Source organism: Rhinichthys klamathensis, unplaced genomic scaffold, assembly GCF_029890125.1.
Source record: "Rhinichthys klamathensis goyatoka isolate OS25496 unplaced genomic scaffold, OSU_Roscu_1.1 h1tg000829l_1, whole genome shotgun sequence".
Lineage (NCBI taxonomy): Eukaryota > Metazoa > Chordata > Actinopteri > Cypriniformes > Leuciscidae > Rhinichthys > Rhinichthys klamathensis.
The window spans coordinates 1000-23671 of record NW_026607211.1 but is presented as its reverse complement, the minus strand read 5'-3'; the positions used below and the strand labels follow the sequence as shown (position 1 = coordinate 23671).

Below are 22672 nucleotides of genomic sequence, written 5' to 3'. Positions count from 1 at the left end.
ACAGTCTGACATTAATGACAGCTGAGATCCTACAGTGTGACATGGCTTACAGCGAGGATCATGGTCGCACAGTCTGACATTAATGACAGCTGAGATCCTACAGTGTGACATGGCTTACAGCGAGGATCATGGTCGCACAGTCTGACATTAATGACAGCTGAGATCCTACAGTGTGACATGGCTTACAGCGAGGATCATGGTCGCACAGTCTGACATTAATGACAGCTGAGATCCTACAGTGTGACATGGCTTACAGTGAGGATCATGGTCGTACAGTCTGACATTAATGACAGCTGAGATCCTACAGTGTGACATGGCTTACAGTGAGGATCATGGTCGCACAGTCTGACATTAATGACAGCTGAGATCCTACAGTGTGACATGGCTTACAGTGAGGATCATGGTCGCACAGTCTGACATTAATGACAGCTGAGATCCTACAGTGTGACATGGCTTACAGCGAGGATCATGGTCGCACAGTCTGACATTAATGACAGCTGAGATCCTACAGTGTGACATGGCTTACAGCGAGGATCATGGTCATACAGTCTGACAAGCAACAATCATAAAGGACTATTATAAATCGCACAGTGTGCACCGGCTTTAGGTGTAGTGGTCACATGATGTACAAAATGCAGGATGGCCAACATAATGCTGGTATTACATCGGTTTTTTGTTGTTGTTTTTTATCGAGTCTTACATTCAAGCTTCAATTTGTTCACAGCTAATGCATTTGGTGTCATAAACTAACAATGGATAACTTATACAGGATTTATTAATATAGGTTAGTGTTAAATTATACATACACCAATACAATTTTACATTCAACATTTTTAACAATTTAACATTCAACCAATCAGACCTCAACGTACCACCATAAATACTGCGTGGACAAACACATATATATATATACTGTATATATATATATATATATATATATATATTAGGGGAGTAACGGTACACAAGCATGACGGTTCGGTACGTACCTCGGTATTGAAGTAACGGTACAGTACGGGTTCGGTACAGCAGGGGGAGAAACCTAAACACAAAATTGCTAAACAAATGCGTATATGTGTTTAAATAAGTTCTATTATAATTAAAATTTTCCAAAGGATAAAAAAATCTATCTTAGCTAATGCTGTAAAGTACAGTATATAGGGAGCCCTTGATTACACATTACTAAAATATTAAAGGTTACAATTAACAACAAAGCCTAAATTATTAAATTTACTTGCTATTTATTTTTAGATATAATAATCAACACACAAAATAAAATAAAAAACACATACTGTAAATTGCACATAAGGCAGGTTTTGCATTACCTTCTAAATCTAAGTATAAAGTTTATTTTTTACTCCAATTCATTTTTGAAATATAATCATTTACACAGTGTATTTTTATATATATATATATATATATATATATATATATATATATATATATATATATATATATATATATATATATAGTAAACATTCATGTGATCATTGTTTTCATGATCAATCATTGCTGCCCATCCTTAATTAATATTAGCTCATATATTAATAATTTCATGAAATCATAAAGTAATAATGAGCAATACTGTTTTAATAAATGAACATAAACTTAGATTAAAGATTTTATACAGAAAATGATTTAATGTGTTTTTTTCTGTCAAATATCACATTAATATATCTCAGATTTTCTTAGTGCTTTAATAGTTTATTTTGTTTAATGTTTTTCATTTTATTTCTATTGCCATTAAAACAACCTTTTGTGCTAAAATGACAAACATTTTTCTAGATTAATACTGCTCTAAGAAATCATTCTTTGTTAGTCCATGAGACCTTATGCATTAGCTGTCGTTAATGAATTGATCTGTATTGCAAAGTGTTGTTTAACTACAGCAGTCTCACTTGCCTTTATTAAATTGTTCTTTTGTGTAGATATGCATTATGTTGTCCATCGTCACCCAGGTGTGCCACTAGTAAGGTGCAATTTAATTCCAAGCGCAAGTAAGATATTTCAGTGGACTTTTCATTGAGATGTCAGCAAATACATATACATTACTGTATGTGTTTTGATATCTAGAGGTTGCATTAGATGGCTCTACAAATAAACAAATAGAAAATAGTCTAGCTCAATAATTCAAATAAACAAACAGCGTGAATTCAAAGAAAATTAGAGTTATTACTTGTTTTGTTAATTGGCCTAGTGGGAAATCCAAGCGGCTCGGTGAATCCGCAGTGACTGGACTGCAGAAAACACAGACACACATCTTCAGCCGCTTTCACAGGGATCATTACTTACTGTGTTTCCATGGCAGCGTCATCTCTGGACACACTGGCCACAGTTTACACCTCCATCACAAAACTAGGGCTGAGAGATCACACACACACACACCAGCCTCCCAGGGTCGTATAGGGCAGAACCGACATCTGCGATGAATAGAAGAAGATGATTCCAGAACATTCCACTGACATTTGCACGCCTGTCAGGCCACATTAAACATAAAGACCCGTGTGTGCCCTCTCCCTTACTGCAAACACCCCGAAAACACACACTGAGTCCTCAGGTGCTGTAATAACTGAGAGAAAAATGTTACTCTTTTTATAGGCCATATTTTTCCACGCTTTTCATTTTATTTTATTTTCCATGTCAAGTTAAGTCACCTTTATACAGGTGAAACTCGAAAAATTTGAATATCGTGCAAAAGTTCATTTATTACAGTAATTCAACTTAAAAGGTGAAACTATTATAGACTCATTACAACGAAAGTGAGATATTTCAAGCCTTTCTTTGTTATAATTGTGATGATTATGGCTTACAGCTGAACACTCTTTTCACAATATTCTAATTTTGAATTTGGGGTTTTCATAAGCTGTAAGCCATAATCATCACAATTATAACAAATAAAGGCTTGAAATATCTGTTGTAATGAGTCTATATTAGTTTCACCTTTTAAGTTTAATTACTGAAATTAACTTTTGGACGATATTCTAATTTTTTTACAGTAGGCAAGGCAAGTTTATTTATAAGGCTCATTTCATACACAATGGTAATTCAAAGTGCTTTGCATTATTAGAAATTAAAATAATCAAAAGCAATTAAAACAGTTTAGAATAAAAACTAAAATACAGAGCAAACAGTGGGACGTACAGTGGCACAGTGCTCATTCAGTGAATGCACAGATGAACAGAAGTGTTTTGAGTCTGGATCTGAATGTGACTGTAGGAGCACATCTGATCTCCTCTGGAAGCTGTTCCAGCATAATAGATAAAAGCAGACTCGCCGTGCTTAGAGTGAACCCTTGGTGTTTCTAGCTGATGATCCTGATGATCTGTTTCTATTTAGCAGAGATGGGGACTCGAGTCGCACTTAAGTCGCACAAACAGCTGACTTCAGACTCGACCCAAAAGACTTCAGACTTGAGCTTCGAGACTTCTCAACAACCTGTTTTCATGCAATTATTGCTTTTTAAATCTAAATTCATGAATGTATTACTATTTTCTTTTATTGGCGCATATATACGTATGATGAGCTGCATGCCGTGTCCCCTGCCCTTTGCCAGACTGTGAGACGTGCATGCGCTATGCCTATGTGGGAAGGCCGGTGAGGAGTCCATTACAGTAATCCACCCTGCTGGGGATGAAACCATGAACAAGTCTTGACTGGGAACAAAGCATCTAATTCTTGCAAAAAAAATTCAGATGATAGTATGCTGTAGTTATTTCTTTGACATGACTACTAATTTATGGGCTAAGCCAAATTTGGCGTATTTTTGTGATGGTAAAACCAGAATATGGCACAGAGAATTATGTTGTATATAACTTGTCCAAAAGGCAAAGATCTCTGTGTGCTCAAGTGAGGTCTGGTGTTTTACCTTTGACTGTTGAAACAGGACGATATGTTAATTTAGAAGAGGAAAAATGTGTTGTTTGAATAATATAGAAAATGAGTTCTACTGTCCATTTTATTGTGAACAGCGTGATTTTTTTTTTTTTTTTGTAAGATAAAACCAGAGATTGATTTGGTAAATATGGATGATGCTCAAAGATTGAGATGGCTGTTCACATATGAAACATATTAATGAGCCAACTATCTTGAGAAAGCCTGGGAGAAGAGGAAAAAAGCTCTTTATCTAGATGATTGTTTGTATGTGTGTGTGTGTGTGTGTGTGTGTGTGTATACATGCGTGTACATATTTATTTGTACTCATGTATTTCTCCGAATAATTTGTATATGCGACCGGAAGATGTTTGTAAATTAAGTTTGTGGTGTCTTGTAATCCCATGTGGGATGGGCCAAATGTTTGGCATGACACAGAAATAAAACATTTTACTAAACTGAACTGAACTACTGAAACTAAGGTCTGACTCTAGAGACACACCGAGATTCCTGACTTGATTTTTAGTTGTTAGACCCCTAGCGTCAAGGTATGCATTCACCTTGAGAACTTCATCTTTGTTTCCAAACGCAATAACTTCAGTTTTGTCTTTGTTTAACTGAAGAAAGTTTTGGCACATCCAACCGTTGACTTCATCAATGCATTGGCACAGGGAGTCAATGGGGCTGTAGTCGTTAGGCGATAGGGCTAAGTAGAGCTGTGTGTCGTCTGCATAGCTGTGGTAAGAGATTCGGTTCTTTCTCATTATTTGGCTCATTGGGAGCATGTACAGGTTGAATAGGAGTGGCCCAAGTATTGAGCCTTGAGGGACTCCGCATGTCATGGATGTCCACTCAGACTTATGGTCTCCTATACTCACATAATAACCTCTGCCTCCTAAGTATGACCTGAACCATTTTAGGACTATCCCAGAAAGCCCCACCCAGTTTTCCAGCCGGTCAAGAAGTAATACAGAGTGTTTCAAAGCAGCTTTACAGAGATAACAGGAAAATAATGCAACAAAGTTTGTTTCTAGAAGAAAATAGCGTCACAGTCCAGCTTAAGTAAGTTCAGTGATGGTTCATTTTTGTTGTAAAAAAAGTTATTAATTTAGTTAATATATATATATAGCCGATCTGGAGAAAACTGTGATGTCATCATCCAGCTCAGTTCAGTTCTCATATAATGCTGTCAATACAGATCAATAATATTGTTGAATATTAAATTAAATGTCCCCAACTAAGCAAGCCAAAAGCCAATGGCAACAAAGGTGAAAAAAGGCGAAAATGTCCACTTATAATCTTATGACAGTTGGTGACTTTTGTCCCATTAGTTATGTGAACACAAACAAAATCATGGACTATATTCAAATGTGTTAAAGGGTCAAAAATAAAAAGTAACACTTGGTACCTTCGCAGTCAAAAATGACCGACATGGGAAATGTGAAAAAATACGAAAAATCTTTTGGTGGTACAAACAATCAGCCATGATAAAAAAAAAAAAAAAAATGCAGCAATGAAGGGGTTAATTGAAAACATTTTGAGTGCAAAATAGACAAAAATAACATTTTAATTGCAAAATATTTGTCTAAAGTGTTTTGATTTTTTTTTACAACCAAACAAATACTGAGTAACAAAAATGCTTTTGCAAAACCTGATACCTATCTAACAAAACCTTGACAAAAACTAGTCTTTTAGAATGTTTAAATGTATATCTAAATGCAAAACCTAATAAAAGTAATAAAAATGTTGTCTAAAAACAACTAGTGACATTACACTTATTCAAACGAACCGCACTAACAGAGCAATCGCACCACAGTTTGTCTTAATCAAACCAAACCTGCCAAGTGTGAACACACACAATTGGTCTTTTTTTGTACTTTATCAAGATATTTTGGGTTCCTCGTAATTTAAAGTGCATCCCAATTCACATACTCGTGCACTATTCTGTGACGTTTTGTAGTATAAATAGAGTGAGTAGTGAGTGGCAACCTCCCGCTCTCTCTCTCTCGTGAATCCCACACGGAAGTGACTTAGGCCTTGTCCACACGGACACGGGTATTTTTATAACCGTGACTGTTTTTACACGGTTCGGCCGTTCGTCCACACGGAAACGCACTGAAACCGAACATTTTTGAAAACCCCTGCCAGGGTGAGGAGTTGTAGTGTTGTCGGGTAGACAGTGAAACCGGGGGTTTTGCCTTGCGACGTCAGAGTGTGCGCCGTTATCCGCCTACCGGATACTTTTTTTTTAAACGCAAGAGGAAAAACTTTGGTTATAAAAATACCCGTGTCCGTGTGGACAAGCCCTTAAACTGCACTTCATCCACTGGCCACTGGAGACAGGCTCCATAAGAGAGTCAGTCCCATAAACCCCCGTGTTAAAATGCCCAACTTTACAGCAGAAAAAAACATGTTTACAGCCTGGTACAAAAAGTGGTTTTGGTCTATAATGCTAATTTTGCCCTTCATGACGACTGTGAGGCGGGTGAATTTTTTAATAACTCATCCTTTACATTATATTAAGCCTTAAAGTTCTGCATAATTAAGGGCGTGGCCACTTGAGTGACAGGTGGACTGCCGCTGATGTCACTGCTAGCCGTTTGTCTGCTGTGTGTTAGCGTCACGTCACCTCAGTTCAGCCCAGACGCTGCACATTTACAGTTATCCGGGAGTGACGCGCGACCAAGATGGCGACTGCCGGCTCCGCCCACTTTGGGCTTCAAAAATGCTCTTCAGAAACATACGGGTGACGTCACGGACACTACGCCCTTTGTTTTATACAGTCTATGGTTCACACTGAAAGTTACAAATAGAAAAATTACACTTTAAATACCCAGATGATGCACTTAATTAACAGAAAAAACTAAGTGTTTAATGTTGGACACTTCATGCACTCAACTGTCTCAGGGGATTATGATGTTGAATGACAAAATCTTTTTCTAAAACGTATAAAATTCAAACACTGCACAGTTCACAACTAGTTTCTTTAAACCGTGTGATTTCACCGTGTGTATTTAGTTCCTGTTACAACACTGCGTGACTAGCTTAGAATAATGATAATGTGTGCGGGTCGATGTCCTCGGAGGGCATTTTAGCATGTTGCCACGGCTTTTTCTTTTTAAATGTAATTTAAAAACAGCACAACAGCTTCTTTCCAGTAAGGTTGCACATTAATAATAGGACACACAGCTCCATTTGGCACATCTCCATCTATCGGTGTGTTTCTGTGGCACATCACCTTCACATGAGCCGTGATTGACTGGATCTGGGCGGTTTTACGCGGACAGGAGCCCCGGAGGACTCGTAAACACCTCACATCAGCTAAACTAACAGCAGTCGTTTCATCAGACGTACAGCCGTCTGAGAGACACACATCACTGCGAGAACCATGCCATTTATCCTTGATTATGCTGTAATAATACAGGTCATGTATAGAACTGATACGCACAGTTAAAAGAGTCTCGATCTTGTAGGTTTGATTTACTGCGTTTTTGTTCTTAACGTGCATAAATTATGCATATTAGTACCTTAAAGTCTTCTAAAGTTACATTAACAAGCTTTTGCTCATTAATTTTTGCAAGTTTTTCTACAAATGTATCCATGATTGAACAAATCTGAAATGATCACTATTAATGTCTAAATTTACCATAAAAGCTTAAACTGTAATCAGTCAATAGCTCGGTTTATTGCAAGCATGTTTAAAGGTTAATAATCACTACCCTTCAAAGAAATGAATACGTTTATTTAGCATTGATCTAGTAAATTGATCAAAAGTAATAGTACAGACATTTATAATGTTATATTTCCATTTCAGATAAGTTCTGTTCATTTGAACGTTATTTCTTTGAAAAGTATCACAGTTTCCACAAAAATATGAAGCAGCACGACTGTTTTCAACACTGATGATAAGCATAAATGTGATTATTGAGCATAAATCCTCATATTAGAGTGATTTCTGAAGGATCATGTGACACTGAAGACTGGAGTAATGATGCTGGAAATACAGCTTTGATCACAGGAATAAATTACGGTTTATCGTATATTCACATAGGAATCAGTTAATTTCATTTGTAATAATATTTCACGATATCACTTTTTTAAGCTATTTTTTTATCAAATAAATGTAGCTTTGGTGAGCATAAGAGACTTATTTTAAAAACATTTAAAAAATCTTAATTATTCCAAACTTTTGGCTGGTAGTTTAAAGAAATTGACAATAATTGTCAATATATACTCTGTTTAATTACAAATAATTATATGTATATTATATAACTATATGTGTGTGTGTGTGTGTAATGTATATATAACTGAATCAATATATTATGGGTGTTGTTGTTGTTTTCATTGATAATTTTTTTTATTTTTGGCAACATTTGACCTATATCCAGACCTACCGGTATATGTTTTTGATGACTAGTCCCGCCACTTTAACTATAAGCTTATAACAATCAGGCTGTGGTCTGTTGATTAATATCATTTACAACACTGTCTGTGCGTGCACGTGTGTGTGTGCGTGCATGCATGTGTATGTGTGTGTGTGTGTGTGTGTGTGTGTGTGTGCATGCATGTGTGTGTGCGCGTGTGTGTGTGCACTGATCATTATTTACATGGACATCTTTATTTACATATCACTGTGATATTTTTTCAAAATATTAACACACACAGATCATGTTATCAATACTTTTGAGATTCTGAAAAAAATTACCAGTTTCTACAGAATATACAGTATCAATACAACCAGAATGAACAACCAGTTTTTTATTCTCTCTCTCACACACACACACACACACACACACGAACAGCCGGAGAAATGTTTGCCGTCACTCAGAGTTAATGAAGTGCATAGTTGTGTGTGGATCTCATGTGGTTGCTCTTACAGCTTTGCTGAGCATGGAAGTGATTTCTGCTCTCCAGCAAATCTGGGAATCATTTTGCAGCAAAGCATTGCTTTTCTGGAGGTGTTGTGTTCTTGGATAAACACCCACCTGTGCTGTCAAAGCACACATCTCTCGCAGTATTATATGCATTACTTGCTTACACTATATTGATAAATACATTCTGTGAGCTATTTATTAAGTTTGCATGTCATATTGGCCAATATTCCTTTTTTTGTCTTTTAACTCCAACATTAAATCTCTAAAAAGATCACAAATGAACGTGATGTGATTGTCAGCATTACAATGAATGTGCATTATGAATTTACATAAATACATACATTTGTAAAGTTTATGGAGATGCAGCAAAAAAAGGCTTGTTGTTTATTAAGCACTCTTTAGATTTTGATTTGATTTCTATTAATGCTGGATAATTCTTTTAGCAGTTTGTCACTTTAGTGAAAGATGTGCTGTTGACTTTGAGAAGTGCTGTTTTCTTCACACAGGAAGAACAGGAGATATGCATTTAGAATATGTCATTATTTCTGCCTTTAAATCTACTTGAAAATAATTGAAATTAATGTGACATTAATCTTTGGTCTGTTGTCTCATGTCGCCATTGCATTATCCAGCAAGCTTATTACATTCCCCTCCATAGTGCACAGCTGTAGTGTGAACAGTGTTGTTGTTGTTGTTTGTTTTAAATAGCCAAAATAGATTTATAAAATATAAAATGGATTTATAACATCATATCAGACTAAAACAAATTCTTCATGCCTTGTTTTCCATTAAAATAGCCAAGCATTCTTCAAAATAATAAATTCAGCTGATTAGCAAAAACTGCATTAAAAAATGCAAACAAATTAAAGCTTTTTAGAGGATCATTTTGAATAAAAGTGTATTTTGTCTGATGGCACTGGCAGATTTTGTTTTACTTGTTTTTTTGTTTAAAACGTATATTAATATCTTCACATCATTCATATCTTATCCAATATACACCAATGATTTATGCAGCTGTTTTATACTTCAGTAGTTAATATCCAGTGAAATTCTCAAGTAAATTTGTCTTGTTTTAAGCATGTTTAGATATTTTTACGAGAAAATAAGATACTCAGAATCATCAAAGAGACTCATTAAGAAGATTATACATCAAAATCCTATTACAATAAGCAGATTTTCTGTGTTGAATATTGCAGATGAGTCATTTCCGTGTGGTCCACTTTTAACTGCTCTCTCTTTGTTCTCAGCTACTATAATTTGGATGACACCAGCCATGAAACCATTAACAAATACCTTTCAACCCTGGTGGAGAGGAGCCTGAGAGACCTGGAGTGCTCGTACTGCATGGAGATACAGCAGGTATTTACGCCTCTACATGTACATTAGTCATTAGCAGACGCCTTTATCCAAAGTGACTTACAAATGTGACCCTGGATCACATGTTGCACGGGTATATTTGTGGCAATAGCCAACAATACATTATTGTTAATAATTATCGTAATAATTAGAGTTGCCACTTAGAATTAGAGTTCATAAGAATTGTTGCATCAGGTCAATTCAAAAGCCTGATCGGCATCATGGGTAATTCATTAGCTGCGTCCCAATTCAAAGGCTCTTCCTACAAATGCGTCCTCCTCTCCCTGGGTCACGAATGTGAGAACGAGCCTATCCGAAGATTCATTACACGTTGGTGACGATTGTATATTTTTTAAGAGAAAATGCTTTATATTCGTATTTTTTATATATGAATATATATATACACAGTATATACATGCAGATATTTCTTAAATATATACATGCGTGTGTTTATTTATGTATACAAAATAATTATACACAGTACACACTCACATATTATGTAAACACAAACGTTTATTTTGGATGCGATTAATCGTTTTTTATTGAAAACAACATTGACATAGACTGTGTTCAATTTCACACTAACATTCTCACTTGGAGCAAATAATCTCTCACACAATGTAACACTGTCCATCAATAAAAGAGTGAAAGAAATACTGATGAGGTCCTGATATTGACGAGGGGGCGGAGAATTCGCATCAGCTGTGTGTGTGTGTGTGTGTGTGTGTGACTGTGTTGTTGTGTTCATCAGTGACTGTGTTGTGTTCATCAGTGACTGTGTTCATCAGTGACTGTGTTCATCAGTGACTGTGTTCATCAGTGACTGTGTTGTTGTGTTCATCAGTGACTGTGTTCATCAGTGACTGTGTTCATCAGTGACTGTGTTGTTGTGTTCATCAGTGACTGTGTTCATCAGTGACTGTGTTCATCAGTGACTGTGTTGTTGTGTTCATCAGTGACTGTGTTGTTGTGTTCATCAGTGACTGTGTTGTTGTGTTCATCAGTGACTGTGTTGTTGTGTTCATCAGTGACTGTGTTTCTGTGTTCATCAGTGACTGTGTTCATCAGTGACTGTGTTGTTGTGTTCATCAGTGATTGTGTTGTTGTGTTCATCAGTGACTGTGTTGTTGTGTTCATCAGTGACTGTGTTGTTGTGTTCATCAGTGACTGTGTTCATGAGTGACTGTGTTGTTGTGTTCATCAGTGACTGTGTTGTTGTGTTCATCAGTGACTGTGTTCATCAGTGACTGTGTTCATCAGTGACTGTGTTGTTGTGTTCATCAGTGACTGTGTTCATCAGTGACTGTGTTCATCAGTGACTGTGTTTCTGTGTTCATCAGTGACTGTGTTGTTGTGTTCATCAGTGACTGTGTTCATCAGTGACTGTGTTCATCAGTGACTGTGTTCATGAGTGACTGTGTTGTTGTGTTCATCAGTGACTGTGTTGTTGTGTTCATCAGTGACTGTGTTCATCAGTGACTGTGTTCATCAGTGACTGTGTTGTTGTGTTCATCAGTGACTGTGTTCATCAGTGACTGTGTTCATCAGTGACTGTGTTTCTGTGTTCATCAGTGACTGTGTTGTTGTGTTCATCAGTGACTGTGTTCATCAGTGACTGTGTTCATCAGTGACTGTGTTGTTGTGTTCATCAGTGACTGTGGGCCCTATCTTGCACTCGGCGCAAATGACTTTGTACACTGACGCATGTATCATTCCTATTTTGCACCCGCGCAAAGCGGGCTTTTCCCTCCACAGACGCACGTCGGTTAACTAAAAAATACACTTGCGCTCCCCGGGGCGGTTCGGCGCAAAGAGGAGGCGTGTTCCGGCGCAAACTTTCCCTCATGCTATTTTGCTGTTCTATAAGACAATTGCGCCACTGACCAGAAAAAACCTAGTCTAAAGTCAGTGGCGTGTTGCGCGTTGTTCATTATGCTATTTTAAGGGCGCATGCTTGGCCATAATCAATGTAGCGTGTGCACAACGCGCATACACGTTGATTCTCTCATCTAAGCAGCAGTTTTCATTTTTGCAAATCATACATTATTACGATAGATAGATAGATAGATAGATAGATAGATAGATAGATAGATAGATAGATAGATAGATAGATAGATAGATAGATAGATAGACAATTTATTATAAAAGCATACATGTAGCTTACACATTTACCCAAATTATCATACGCCTGTTTAACAGAAGTTAATTTGGGTGGGTTTCTCCATCCTCAATGTCACTTCTCTGTGTTTTACGGCCCTGACGAGAACGTTGCTCTCCTCGGCTGTGAACCGCTCCTGGCGCGCGCCTGGCAAATCTGCCGTTATAATAGGAATCCGCTTTAGAACAAGCGCGCCTGCTCTTAAAGGGAATGTGAGATGACGCTCTGATTGGTTTATTTCACGTTATGCCCAAACCACACCTATGAATAATGAAGCTACTTCAGACCAACCCCTTTTAGATTTGCGCCAGGCGCAAAAGGCATTTATCCCGCCGGGAAAATAGCAACAGCGCCGGGATCCGCCCACAAAGTTACTTGCGCTTTGCGCTTTGACACTTGCGTTTCAGATCGTTAAAATAGGGCCCTGTGTTGTTGTGTTCATCAGTGACTGTGTTTCTGTGTGCATCAGTGACTGTGTTGTTGTGTTCATCAGTGACTGTGTTGTTGTGTTCATCAGTGACTGTGTTGTTGTGTTCATCAGTGACTGTGTTGTTGTGTTCATCAGTGACTGTGTTCATGAGTGACTGTGTTGTTGTGTTCATCAGTGACTGTGTTGTTGTGTTCATCATAGGGCTGGGCGATAAAACGATAACGATAATTATCGCGATATAATTTTTCTCGATAAAACGATATCAAGAGGTCGATAAATGTTCGATAATGTGTATGCGCCAAAAGCGGAACGAAACTCATTTGAACCGCGCGCCACACGGACCGTTTATCCGCTCGGCTCAAAGTCCAAACAGCAGCGCGAGCTCACTAGAGCAGACGCGTTCGTCTCGCTCACGAGATCCAGTGAGAAGTGCTTAAGTTCAGCGAAGAACACAAATGTCCAGTTTAAATCAGTTTAAAGGCAGATGAAACACCGCTGACAAACAGGAGAAACACTGTACGCAACGATACAGTCAGAATCTGAATGGAAACTGAATCCATTTAGCCTACCATGGATTTACTGTAACGTTAGCCTAGTAATATTAACTGCACCATGAAATGTGGGATATACATATTGAATTGTATAATATTATTAATGTAGACAATGTATTAAATGACTAATGGAATATAATTACAGTATTTAATAATGTATTTAACTGTTTGTAGGCTAATGTAGGCTACTGTTTTTCATACAAAAACCATAGAAACCATAAAGTAACATTTTGCTATTATAGTAAGGTGCTAAGTTATAGGCTGTACCTGGCTTTATCTGTGGTTATCATGATCTAAATCCATGATACTGGATGACCAATGGTTAATTTTAATAAAACTCAAACAGTCAGAATATTACATTTTACCAAATAAAAATGTGGTCCTTAAATAAAAAACAAACAAACAGATGTTACTGTTTTTGTTAATGAACATAAATTTAACATAGTAGCATTAGCTTGAGTTAGGATGTAGATTTACTGTCAACTCACTGTCGAATATGCATTTCGAGACAAAACATGTAATTTGAATATTGCAGCCTGCACTGCAAACTGTGCTGAAGAAATATTTTTCTTTTCAAATATTTATTTTGTTAAGGAAAAATGACAAATGTTTGAATGTTCTACCTCAGATTTTTAAAACCACAATGCTCTGGTTTATACAACTTTCACTTAGGAGCAAAAATCTGCCTTTAAACTTGAAAGAAATAAAGATTTGACATTTATCGTGATAATTATCGATATCGACTGATATAAAAAAAATATCGTGATATTTTTTTTGGGCCATATCGCCCAGCCCTAGTTCATCAGTGACTGTGTTCATGAGTGACTGTGTTGTTGTGTTCATCAGTGACTGTGTTGTTGTGTTCATCAGTGACTGTGTTCATCAGTGACTGTGTTGTTGTGTTCATCAGTGACTGTGTTCATCAGTGACTGTGTTCATCAGTGACTGTGTTGTTGTGTTCATCAGTGATTGTGTTGTTGTGTCCATCAGTGACTGTGTTGTTGTGTCCATCAGTGACTGTGTTGTTGTGTTCATCAGTGACTGTGTTTCTGTGTTGTGACTGTGTTTCTGTGTTCATCAGTGACTGTGTTGTTGTGTTCATCAGTGACTGTGTTCATCAGTGACTGTGTTGTTGTGTTCATCAGTGACTGTGTTGTTGTGTTAATCAGTGACTGTGTTGTTGTGTTAATCAGTGACTGTGTTGTTGTGTTAATCAGTGACTGTGTTGTTGTGTTCATCAGTGACTGTGTTCATCAGTGACTGTGTTGTTGTGTTAATCAGTGACTGTGTTGTTGTGTTAATCAGTGACTGTGTTGTTGTGTTAATCAGTGACTGTGTTGTTGTGTTCATTAGTGAATGTGTTCATCAGTGACTGTGTTGTTGTGTTCATCAGTGACTGTTCATCAGTGACTGTGTTCATCAGTGACTGTGTTGTTGTGTTCATCAGTGACTGTTCATCAGTGACTGTGTTTATCAGTGACTGTGTTGTTGTGTTCATCAGTGACTGTGTTGTTGTGTTCATCAGTGATTGTGTTGTGTCCATCAGTGACTGTGTTGTTGTGTCCATCAGTGACTGTGTTGTTGTGTTCATCAGTGACTGTGTTTCTGTGTTGTGACTGTGTTTCTGTGTTCATCAGTGACTGTGTTGTTGTGTTCATCAGTGACTGTGTTCATCAGTGACTGTGTTGTTGTGTTCATCAGTGACTGTGTTCATCAGTGACTGTGTTCATCAGTGACTGTGTTGTTGTGTTCATCAGTGATTGTGTTGTTGTGTCCATCAGTGACTGTGTTGTTGTGTCCATCAGTGACTGTGTTGTTGTGTTCATCAGTGACTGTGTTTCTGTGTTGTGACTGTGTTTCTGTGTTCATCAGTGACTGTGTTGTTGTGTTCATCAGTGACTGTGTTCATCAGTGACTGTGTTGTTCTGTTCATCAGTGACTGTGTTCATCAGTGACTGTGTTGTTGTGTTCATCAGTGACTGTGTTCATCAGTGACTGTGTTGTTGTGTTAATCAGTGACTGTGTTGTTGTGTTAATCAGTGACTGTGTTGTTGTGTTAATCAGTGACTGTGTTGTTGTGTTCATCAGTGACTGTGTTCATCAGTGACTGTGTTGTTGAGTTAATCAGTGACTGTGTTGTTGTGTTCATTAGTGAATGTGTTCATCAGTGACTGTGTTGTTGTGTTCATCAGTGACTGTTCATCAGTGACTGTGTTCATCAGTGACTGTGTTGTTGTGTTCATCAGTGACTGTTCATCAGTGACTGTGTTCATCAGTGACTGTGTTGTTGTGTTCATCAGTGACTGTGTTGTTGTGTTCATCAGTGACTGTGTTGTTGTGTTCATCAGTGATTGTGTTGTGTCCATCAGTGACTGTGTTGTTGTGTCCATCAGTGACTGTGTTTCTGTGTTGTGACTGTGTTTCTGTGTTCATCAGTGACTGTGTTGTTGTGTTCATCAGTGACTGTGTTCATCAGTGACTGTGTTCATCAGTGACTGTGTTCATCAGTGACTGTGTTCATCAGTGACTGTGTTGTTGTGTTCATCAGTGACTGTGTTCATCAGTGACTGTGTCCATCAGTGACTGTGTTGTTGTGTTCATCAGTGACTGTGTTTCTGTGTTGTGACTGTGTTTCTGTGTTCATCAGTGACTGTGTTGTTGTGTTCATCAGTGACTGTGTTCATCAGTGACTGTGTTCATCAGTGACTGTGTTCATCAGTGACTGTGTTCATCAGTGACTGTGTTCATCAGTGACTGTGTTGTTGTGTTCATCAGTGACTGTGTTCATCAGTGACTGTGTTCATCAGTGACTGTGTTGTTGTGTTCATCAGTGATTGTGTTGTTGTGTTCATCAGTGACTGTGTTCATCAGTGACTGTGTTCATCAGTGACTGTGTTGTTGTGTTCATCAGTGATTGTGTTGTTGTGTCCATCAGTGACTGTGTTGTTGTGTCCATCAGTGACTGTGTTGTTGTGTTCATCAGTGACTGTGTTTCTGTGTTGTGACTGTGTTTCTGTGTTCATCAGTGACTGTGTTGTTGTGTTCATCAGTGACTGTGTTCATCAGTGACTGTGTTGTTGTGTTTATCAGTGACTGTGTTGTTGTGTTAATCAGTGACTGTGTTGTTGTGTTAATCAGTGACTGTGTTGTTGTGTTAATCAGTGACTGTGTTGTTGTGTTCATCAGTGACTGTGTTCATCAGTGACTGTGTTGTTGTGTTAATCAGTGACTGTGTTGTTGTGTTAATCAGTGACTGTGTTGTTGTGTTAATCAGTGACTGTGTTGTTGTGTTCATTAGTGAATGTGTTCATCAGTGACTGTGTTGTTGTGTTCATCAGTGACTGTTCATCAGTGACTGTGTTCATCAGTGACTGTGTTGTTGTGTTCATCAGTGACTGTTCATCAGTGACTGTGTTTATCAGTGACTGTGTTGTTGTGTTCATCAGTGACTGTGTTGTTGTGTTCATCAGTGATTGTGTTGTGTCCATCAGTGACTGTGTTGTTGTGTCCATCAGTGACTGTGTTGTTGTGTTCATCAGTGACTGTGTTTCTGTGTTGTGACTGTGTTTCTGTGTTCATCAGTGACTGTGTTGTTGTGTTCATCAGTGACTGTGTTCATCAGTGACTGTGTTGTTGTGTTCATCAGTGACTGTGTTCATCAGTGACTGTGTTGTTGTGTTCATCAGTGACTGTGTTGTTGTGTTCATCAGTGACTGTGTTCATCAGTGACTGTGTTCATCAGTGACTGTGTTGTTGTGTTCATCAGTGATTGTGTTGTTGTGTCCATCAGTGACTGTGTTGTTGTGTCCATCAGTGACTGTGTTGTTGTGTTCATCAGTGACTGTGTTTCTGTGTTGTGACTGTGTTTCTGTGTTCATCAGTGACTGTGTTGTTGTGTTCATCAGTGACTGTGTTCATCAGTGACTGTGTTGTTCTGTTCATCAGTGACTGTGTTCATCAGTGACTGTGTTGTTGTGTTCATCAGTGACTGTGTTCATCAGTGACTGTGTTCATCAGTGACTGTGTTGTTGTGTTAATCAGTGACTGTGTTGTTGTGTTAATCAGTGACTGTGTTGTTGTGTTAATCAGTGACTGTGTTCATCAGTGACTGTGTTCATCAGTGACTGTGTTCATCAGTGACTGTGTTGTTGTGTTAATCAGTGACTGTGTTCATCAGTGACTGTGTTCATGAGTGACTGTGTTGTTGTGTTAATCAGTGACTGTGTTGTTGTGTTCATTAGTGAATGTGTTCATCAGTGACTGTGTTCTTGTGTTCATCAGTGACTGTTCATCAGTGACTGTGTTCATCAGTGACTGTGTTGTTGTGTTCATCAGTGACTGTTCATCAGTGACTCTGTTCATCAGTGACTGTGTTGTTGTGTTCATCAGTGACTGTGTTGTTGTGTTCATCAGTGACTGTGTTGTTGTGTTCATCAGTGATTGTGTTGTGTCCATCAGTGACTGTGTTGTTGTGTCCATCAGTGACTGTGTTGTTGTGTTCATCAGTGACTGTGTTTCTGTGTTGTGACTGTGTTTCTGTGTTCATCAGTGACTGTGTTGTTGTGTTCATCAGTGACTGTGTTCATCAGTGACTGTGTTCATCAGTGACTGTGTTCATCAGTGACTGTGTTCATCAGTGACTGTGTTCATCAGTGACTGTGTTCATCAGTGACTGTGTTGTTGTGTTCATCAGTGACTGTGTTCATCAGTGACTGTGTTCATCAGTGACTGTGTTGTTGTGTTCATCAGTGATTGTGTTGTTGTGTCCATCAGTGACTGTGTTGTTGTGTTCATCAGTGACTGTGTTTCTGTGTTCATCAGTGACTGTGTTGTTGTGTTCATCAGTGACTGTGTTCATCAGTGACTGTGTTTCTGTGTTGTGACTGTGTTTCTGTGTTCATCAGTGACTGTGTTGTTGTGTTCATCAGTGACTGTGTTCATCAGTGACTGTGTTGTTGTGTTCATCAGTGACTGTGTTCATCAGTGACTGTGTTGTTGTGTTAATCAGTGACTGTGTTGTTGTGTTAATCAGTGACTGTGTTGTTGTGTTCATCAGTGACTGTGTTGTTGTGTTCATCAGTGACTGTGTTCATCAGTGACTGTGTTGTTGTGTTAATCAGTGATTGTGTTGTTGTGTTAATCAGTGATTGTGTTGTTGTGTTCATCAGTGATTGTGTTGTTGTGTTAATCAGTGATTGTGTTGTTGTGTTAATCAGTGACTGTGTTGTTGTGTTAATCAGTGACTGTGTTCATCAGTGACTGTGTTGTTGTGTTCATCAGTGACTGTGTTGTTGTGTTCATCAGTGACTGTGTTCATCAGTGACTGTGTTGTTGTGTTAATCAGTGATTGTGTTGTTGTGTTCATCAGTGACTGTGTTGTTGTGTTAATCAGTGATTGTGTTGTTGTGTTAATCAGTGATTGTGTTGTTGTGTTAATCAGTAACTGTGTTGTTGTGTTCATCAGTGATTGTGTTGTTGTGTTCAGGACGACCAGACCATCGACCCGCTGACCTACGGTCGCATTGCATCCTACTACTACCTGAAACACCAGACGATCCGCATGTTTAAGGAGCGCCTGAAGCCGGAGCTGCTGGTCCAGGATCTGCTGGCCGTCCTGTCGGTGAGCAAACACTCGTTTAAAAGCATCTCTCATCTTCTGCTCAGTGAAGCATTCAGGGACAGTGCACTTTAAACACCAATGCATCACCACCTTCACTGGCCAACATCCTGACACAGTTAATGATTATTCCATGAGTCCAGTTTGGCTTGATACAGCTGAGCACACACACACACACATAAGGGTTGGTGTGAAATGATCAGCTCTTTACGCCCGCCTCATTAGAGTGCCTCGCTCTCACTGATCGCAGACATAATTGAGACATAAAGGCCTTTCACACTCGACTGACGTCCTCACGACATGACATCTGTCTCACACTAGAGGCACCGCACAACTGATGCAAACTCAATTATTAAAACATGTGTTTATAACCAGAGGATTTTAGATTAGAGACCGGGGCATTTTCACTTTCCACAAACGTGCTGTGACTTGGTGTCCCGTTACATTTATCTAAGCAGTAAAGGCACAAATCTTATTGTGATTACCAAATGTGCCTAATCCTGAAATTCTGTTAGCCAGTGTTTTGTTTTCAAGAAAAAAAAAAGTATTTCATTTTGATATTTATTTAATGGTTATTGCTAGAAAATGATCCATTTTGCCCCCAAATATTAATAGCAGTGTGGAATCAGTGAAATAGATCATCAAGCAGCTCAGATCGGTTTTATTTTGACCTTCTGATGCGACGTTATTGTCCAAAGTTTAAGCACTTTTCACTGACCCCTTTTAAAAAATGACATTTGACATTTAACTTCATTTTTCAGCTTTATGCCATTTGGGGGAAAAAACCTGTTCCATCATTTTGAGCTACTTTGACCCAGAAAACACACTTAATTTATTATATATTATATTATATTATATTATAGTTTCCATTCAAACCTGTTGTTGAGATCATGTACAGTAGTGGCCAAAAGTGATGTCCGGCCTAGGAAAATTTTAATTATTGAACCTTATTTAAATATTATTAAAAATGTGTTAAAGATTGTGTAAGCATATTGCGCAGTTGTGAATATAGTCGATTGTTTTATTTGTGACGATAATGCAATGAAACATACCAAATTGTCCCGACATAATTTTTGGACAGGCTATTATTATACAAAGAAATTTTGAACTCGTGCAAAAACAAGGGCGAATCAATGAAATATCAATAACTGATTATGTTATAGTGAATGTATGCTTTTTCCTCTTTCCTTGCATAGTAAAATAAATAAAGTTTTTTGCCAAATAATTTTTTTTCAGATAAATACCTTAACCAAGTTTAGTGTTTTGTTCTTCCCTCGTATTTAAAATATGTAAAAAATATTTTACTTATATTTTGATGGTTTAACCAAACTTGTATAGTCATTAAACATCACTTTAATCCACTACTGTAGATGTTGGACTCTTAAGATTACAAACAGAGTTTGGACAAATATTGTTTTCAGTTATTTATAAAATGTGAGAGTTAGGTAAATGTAATTAGTTGTAAATTATATAAATGTATAACATTGAGACTGTTTAAAAGTTACTACATAAACACCCTTTCCAACTTTGTATTTGTTTAAATGTAGTGATGCTATGTCAGTGTTTGTAATATGCTATTCTCAAGAGTTTACTAGGTAACTAGCATGCTATATGGACAGTTGATAACTTTTTGCATCAAAAATAACATAAATCAGTGAAAATTAGAGATTTTGCTTAATATCATCATGGCGTCCAGTTCAACGTAAATAGAACATGTAGTTTAAATGCATGCTCTTTTTATAACTTTATGCTCTCTGTGGCTAAATCCTAAAGTATTTTATTGCCTGAGTGATTCATTTGATTATTTCTTGAAGATATCAGCTTTTAAATACTCCAGATAAGGAATAAAAAGTCAATTTAAAGCTTCATTTAATGCACAATGTTTTGTTATAAGTGTGCAAGCAGTTTTTACAGACAATCACTTTGCAGATTTATCCATAACCTTCCTAAAAGAATAAAAGAAGACATCAAGCCTGTGACCGCAGTGTGACCTGGGCGAGTCTCAGATTACCTGATGCCACAAAAGCTTCATCGGCTGAACCGGTCAAAATATAGAGATGAGAAGCTTTGAGTCATGTCTGTGAATATTAATGTGTGTGTGTGTGTTTGTGTGTCCGTAATAGGAAAAGAGCACATGTTAATGTGGTAATGACGCCTGAGGCAGCGGGATAAATCACTGAACCTCACAGTTACATGTTTCCCGCTTGATTATCCACTTACACTCGGTCATTACATCTCGCTGTCGAACGCTTAACAAAAGCCTGACATGAGGTGGGCAGAACCCCTGTTTTCACTCTAACCAGTCGTTCAATAGCAACAAATGACCCCTGTGTGAGACGCCTCCCCCATCAGCCCCTCGCTCACCCGTATTGTCCTGTAATTACCGTGGAGCGCTTCATAATGAGACACGAGTCAAGAGACACGAGCCCCCCTCGGCCCACCACTGCGGTCTTGACCTTCTCCAGTCCCACCGCCAATTAAAATCATACAACAAAGCTATAAACGGTTAAATCAAGACGTGTGTGTGTGTGTGTGTGTGTGTGTGTGCAGTAGCTCAGGTGGTTGAGAAGGGGTTCGACTCCCAGATGAACATGCTGATAAAAATTACAATTCTAATTGTTGTGTGTTCTTGCAATGCATTGTAAGTTGTTTTAGATCACATGCATAAATATAAATATCCTGCAATTTGAGCTCCACCCACAAAAATCTGAACATTTCATGGAATTATGGCACTCTAGAAGTAACATTATTAGGGGTGTATCGACACCCTCATGTCACGGTTCGATACATATCTAACTGAACTCACGATACGCTAATATTGCGATACTGCAAGACATATGATAAAAGGTTAACAAAAAAGGTACTGTTGATTAAAATGCTACATTTGGTTTTACAGTGTGTGTGTAAATGAATCGGCTTGGACTGCTGATAAGCCAAAGCACAGGACAATAGAGACACCAGAATAACATATTCATGATTCTGAAGCTGAAAATACTGAATTATTTTAGACTTATATGCTTGATCTCTCTCACTGACAATATATATTTAAAATAATGTAGGACACTTTATACTGGTAACACAAAACATTTGGCATTATCAGGACCCCCACTGCATTATTACACATTATATTCAACATTATATATATAGTAGTTTAATGTAGTGCTGACACTTAAACTCTGAAAACTTGAACTTTTTCTCACACAGTAATTTTCATTTTGGGTGATCTATACACAATACACATTGTTGCATTTTTGTATTGCCATACATTGTTAAATCTAGCGCTATATCTGCCCATCGCAGTTCTTAATCTTTAACTGAGTATATGCTGGAAGTGGATGAGGTGTTCAGCGAATGCTGTGTGTGTGTGTGTGTGTGTGTGTTCTCAGGAAGCCGAGGAGTACGCCGAGCTCCCGGTCCGGCACAACGAGGACCAGTTGAACAGTGAACTGGCCCAGCGGCTCCCAGTGCCGGTCAACCCTCACTCCTACGACAGCGCACACACCAAAACACACTTGCTCCTGCAGGCCCACTTCAGCCGCGCAACACTGCCCTGCAGCGACTACAGCACCGACACCAAAACTGCCCTGGACAACACCATACGCATCTGCCAGGTGTGTGTGTGTGTGTGTGTGTGTGTGTGTGTGTGTGTGTGTGCTTGCGTTCATCTGCCGTGTGTGTTCATATACGTGTGTTTTTTTTATTTGCAAGGACAGTGCATATTAACATAACAGCTCAAATATGCCAGAGTTAGCCAAAAGGCTAGTTTTCATCTGTAGTCCTAGGCCCGATGTACAGTAGGCACCCTCAATAACATTAGTC

The 22672-nt window shown here is 38.2% G+C and overlaps 1 protein-coding gene across 1 annotated transcript in view; it reads left to right on the top strand.

Moving 5' to 3' along the window:
- LOC130078189 (activating signal cointegrator 1 complex subunit 3) overlaps nucleotides 1-22464 on the top strand; it is a gene marked incomplete at both ends in the record, with an annotated part of 215830 nt that extends 193366 nt beyond the window's left edge. The window contains 3 exons of the mRNA XM_056243713.1: nucleotides 9989-10100; nucleotides 18722-18856; nucleotides 22240-22464. Of these exons, the coding sequence (XP_056099688.1) occupies nucleotides 9989-10100; nucleotides 18722-18856; nucleotides 22240-22464 (472 nt within the window). The remainder of the gene's footprint in view (nucleotides 1-9988; nucleotides 10101-18721; nucleotides 18857-22239) is intronic.
- Between the last annotated feature and the right edge of the window lie 208 nt (nucleotides 22465-22672).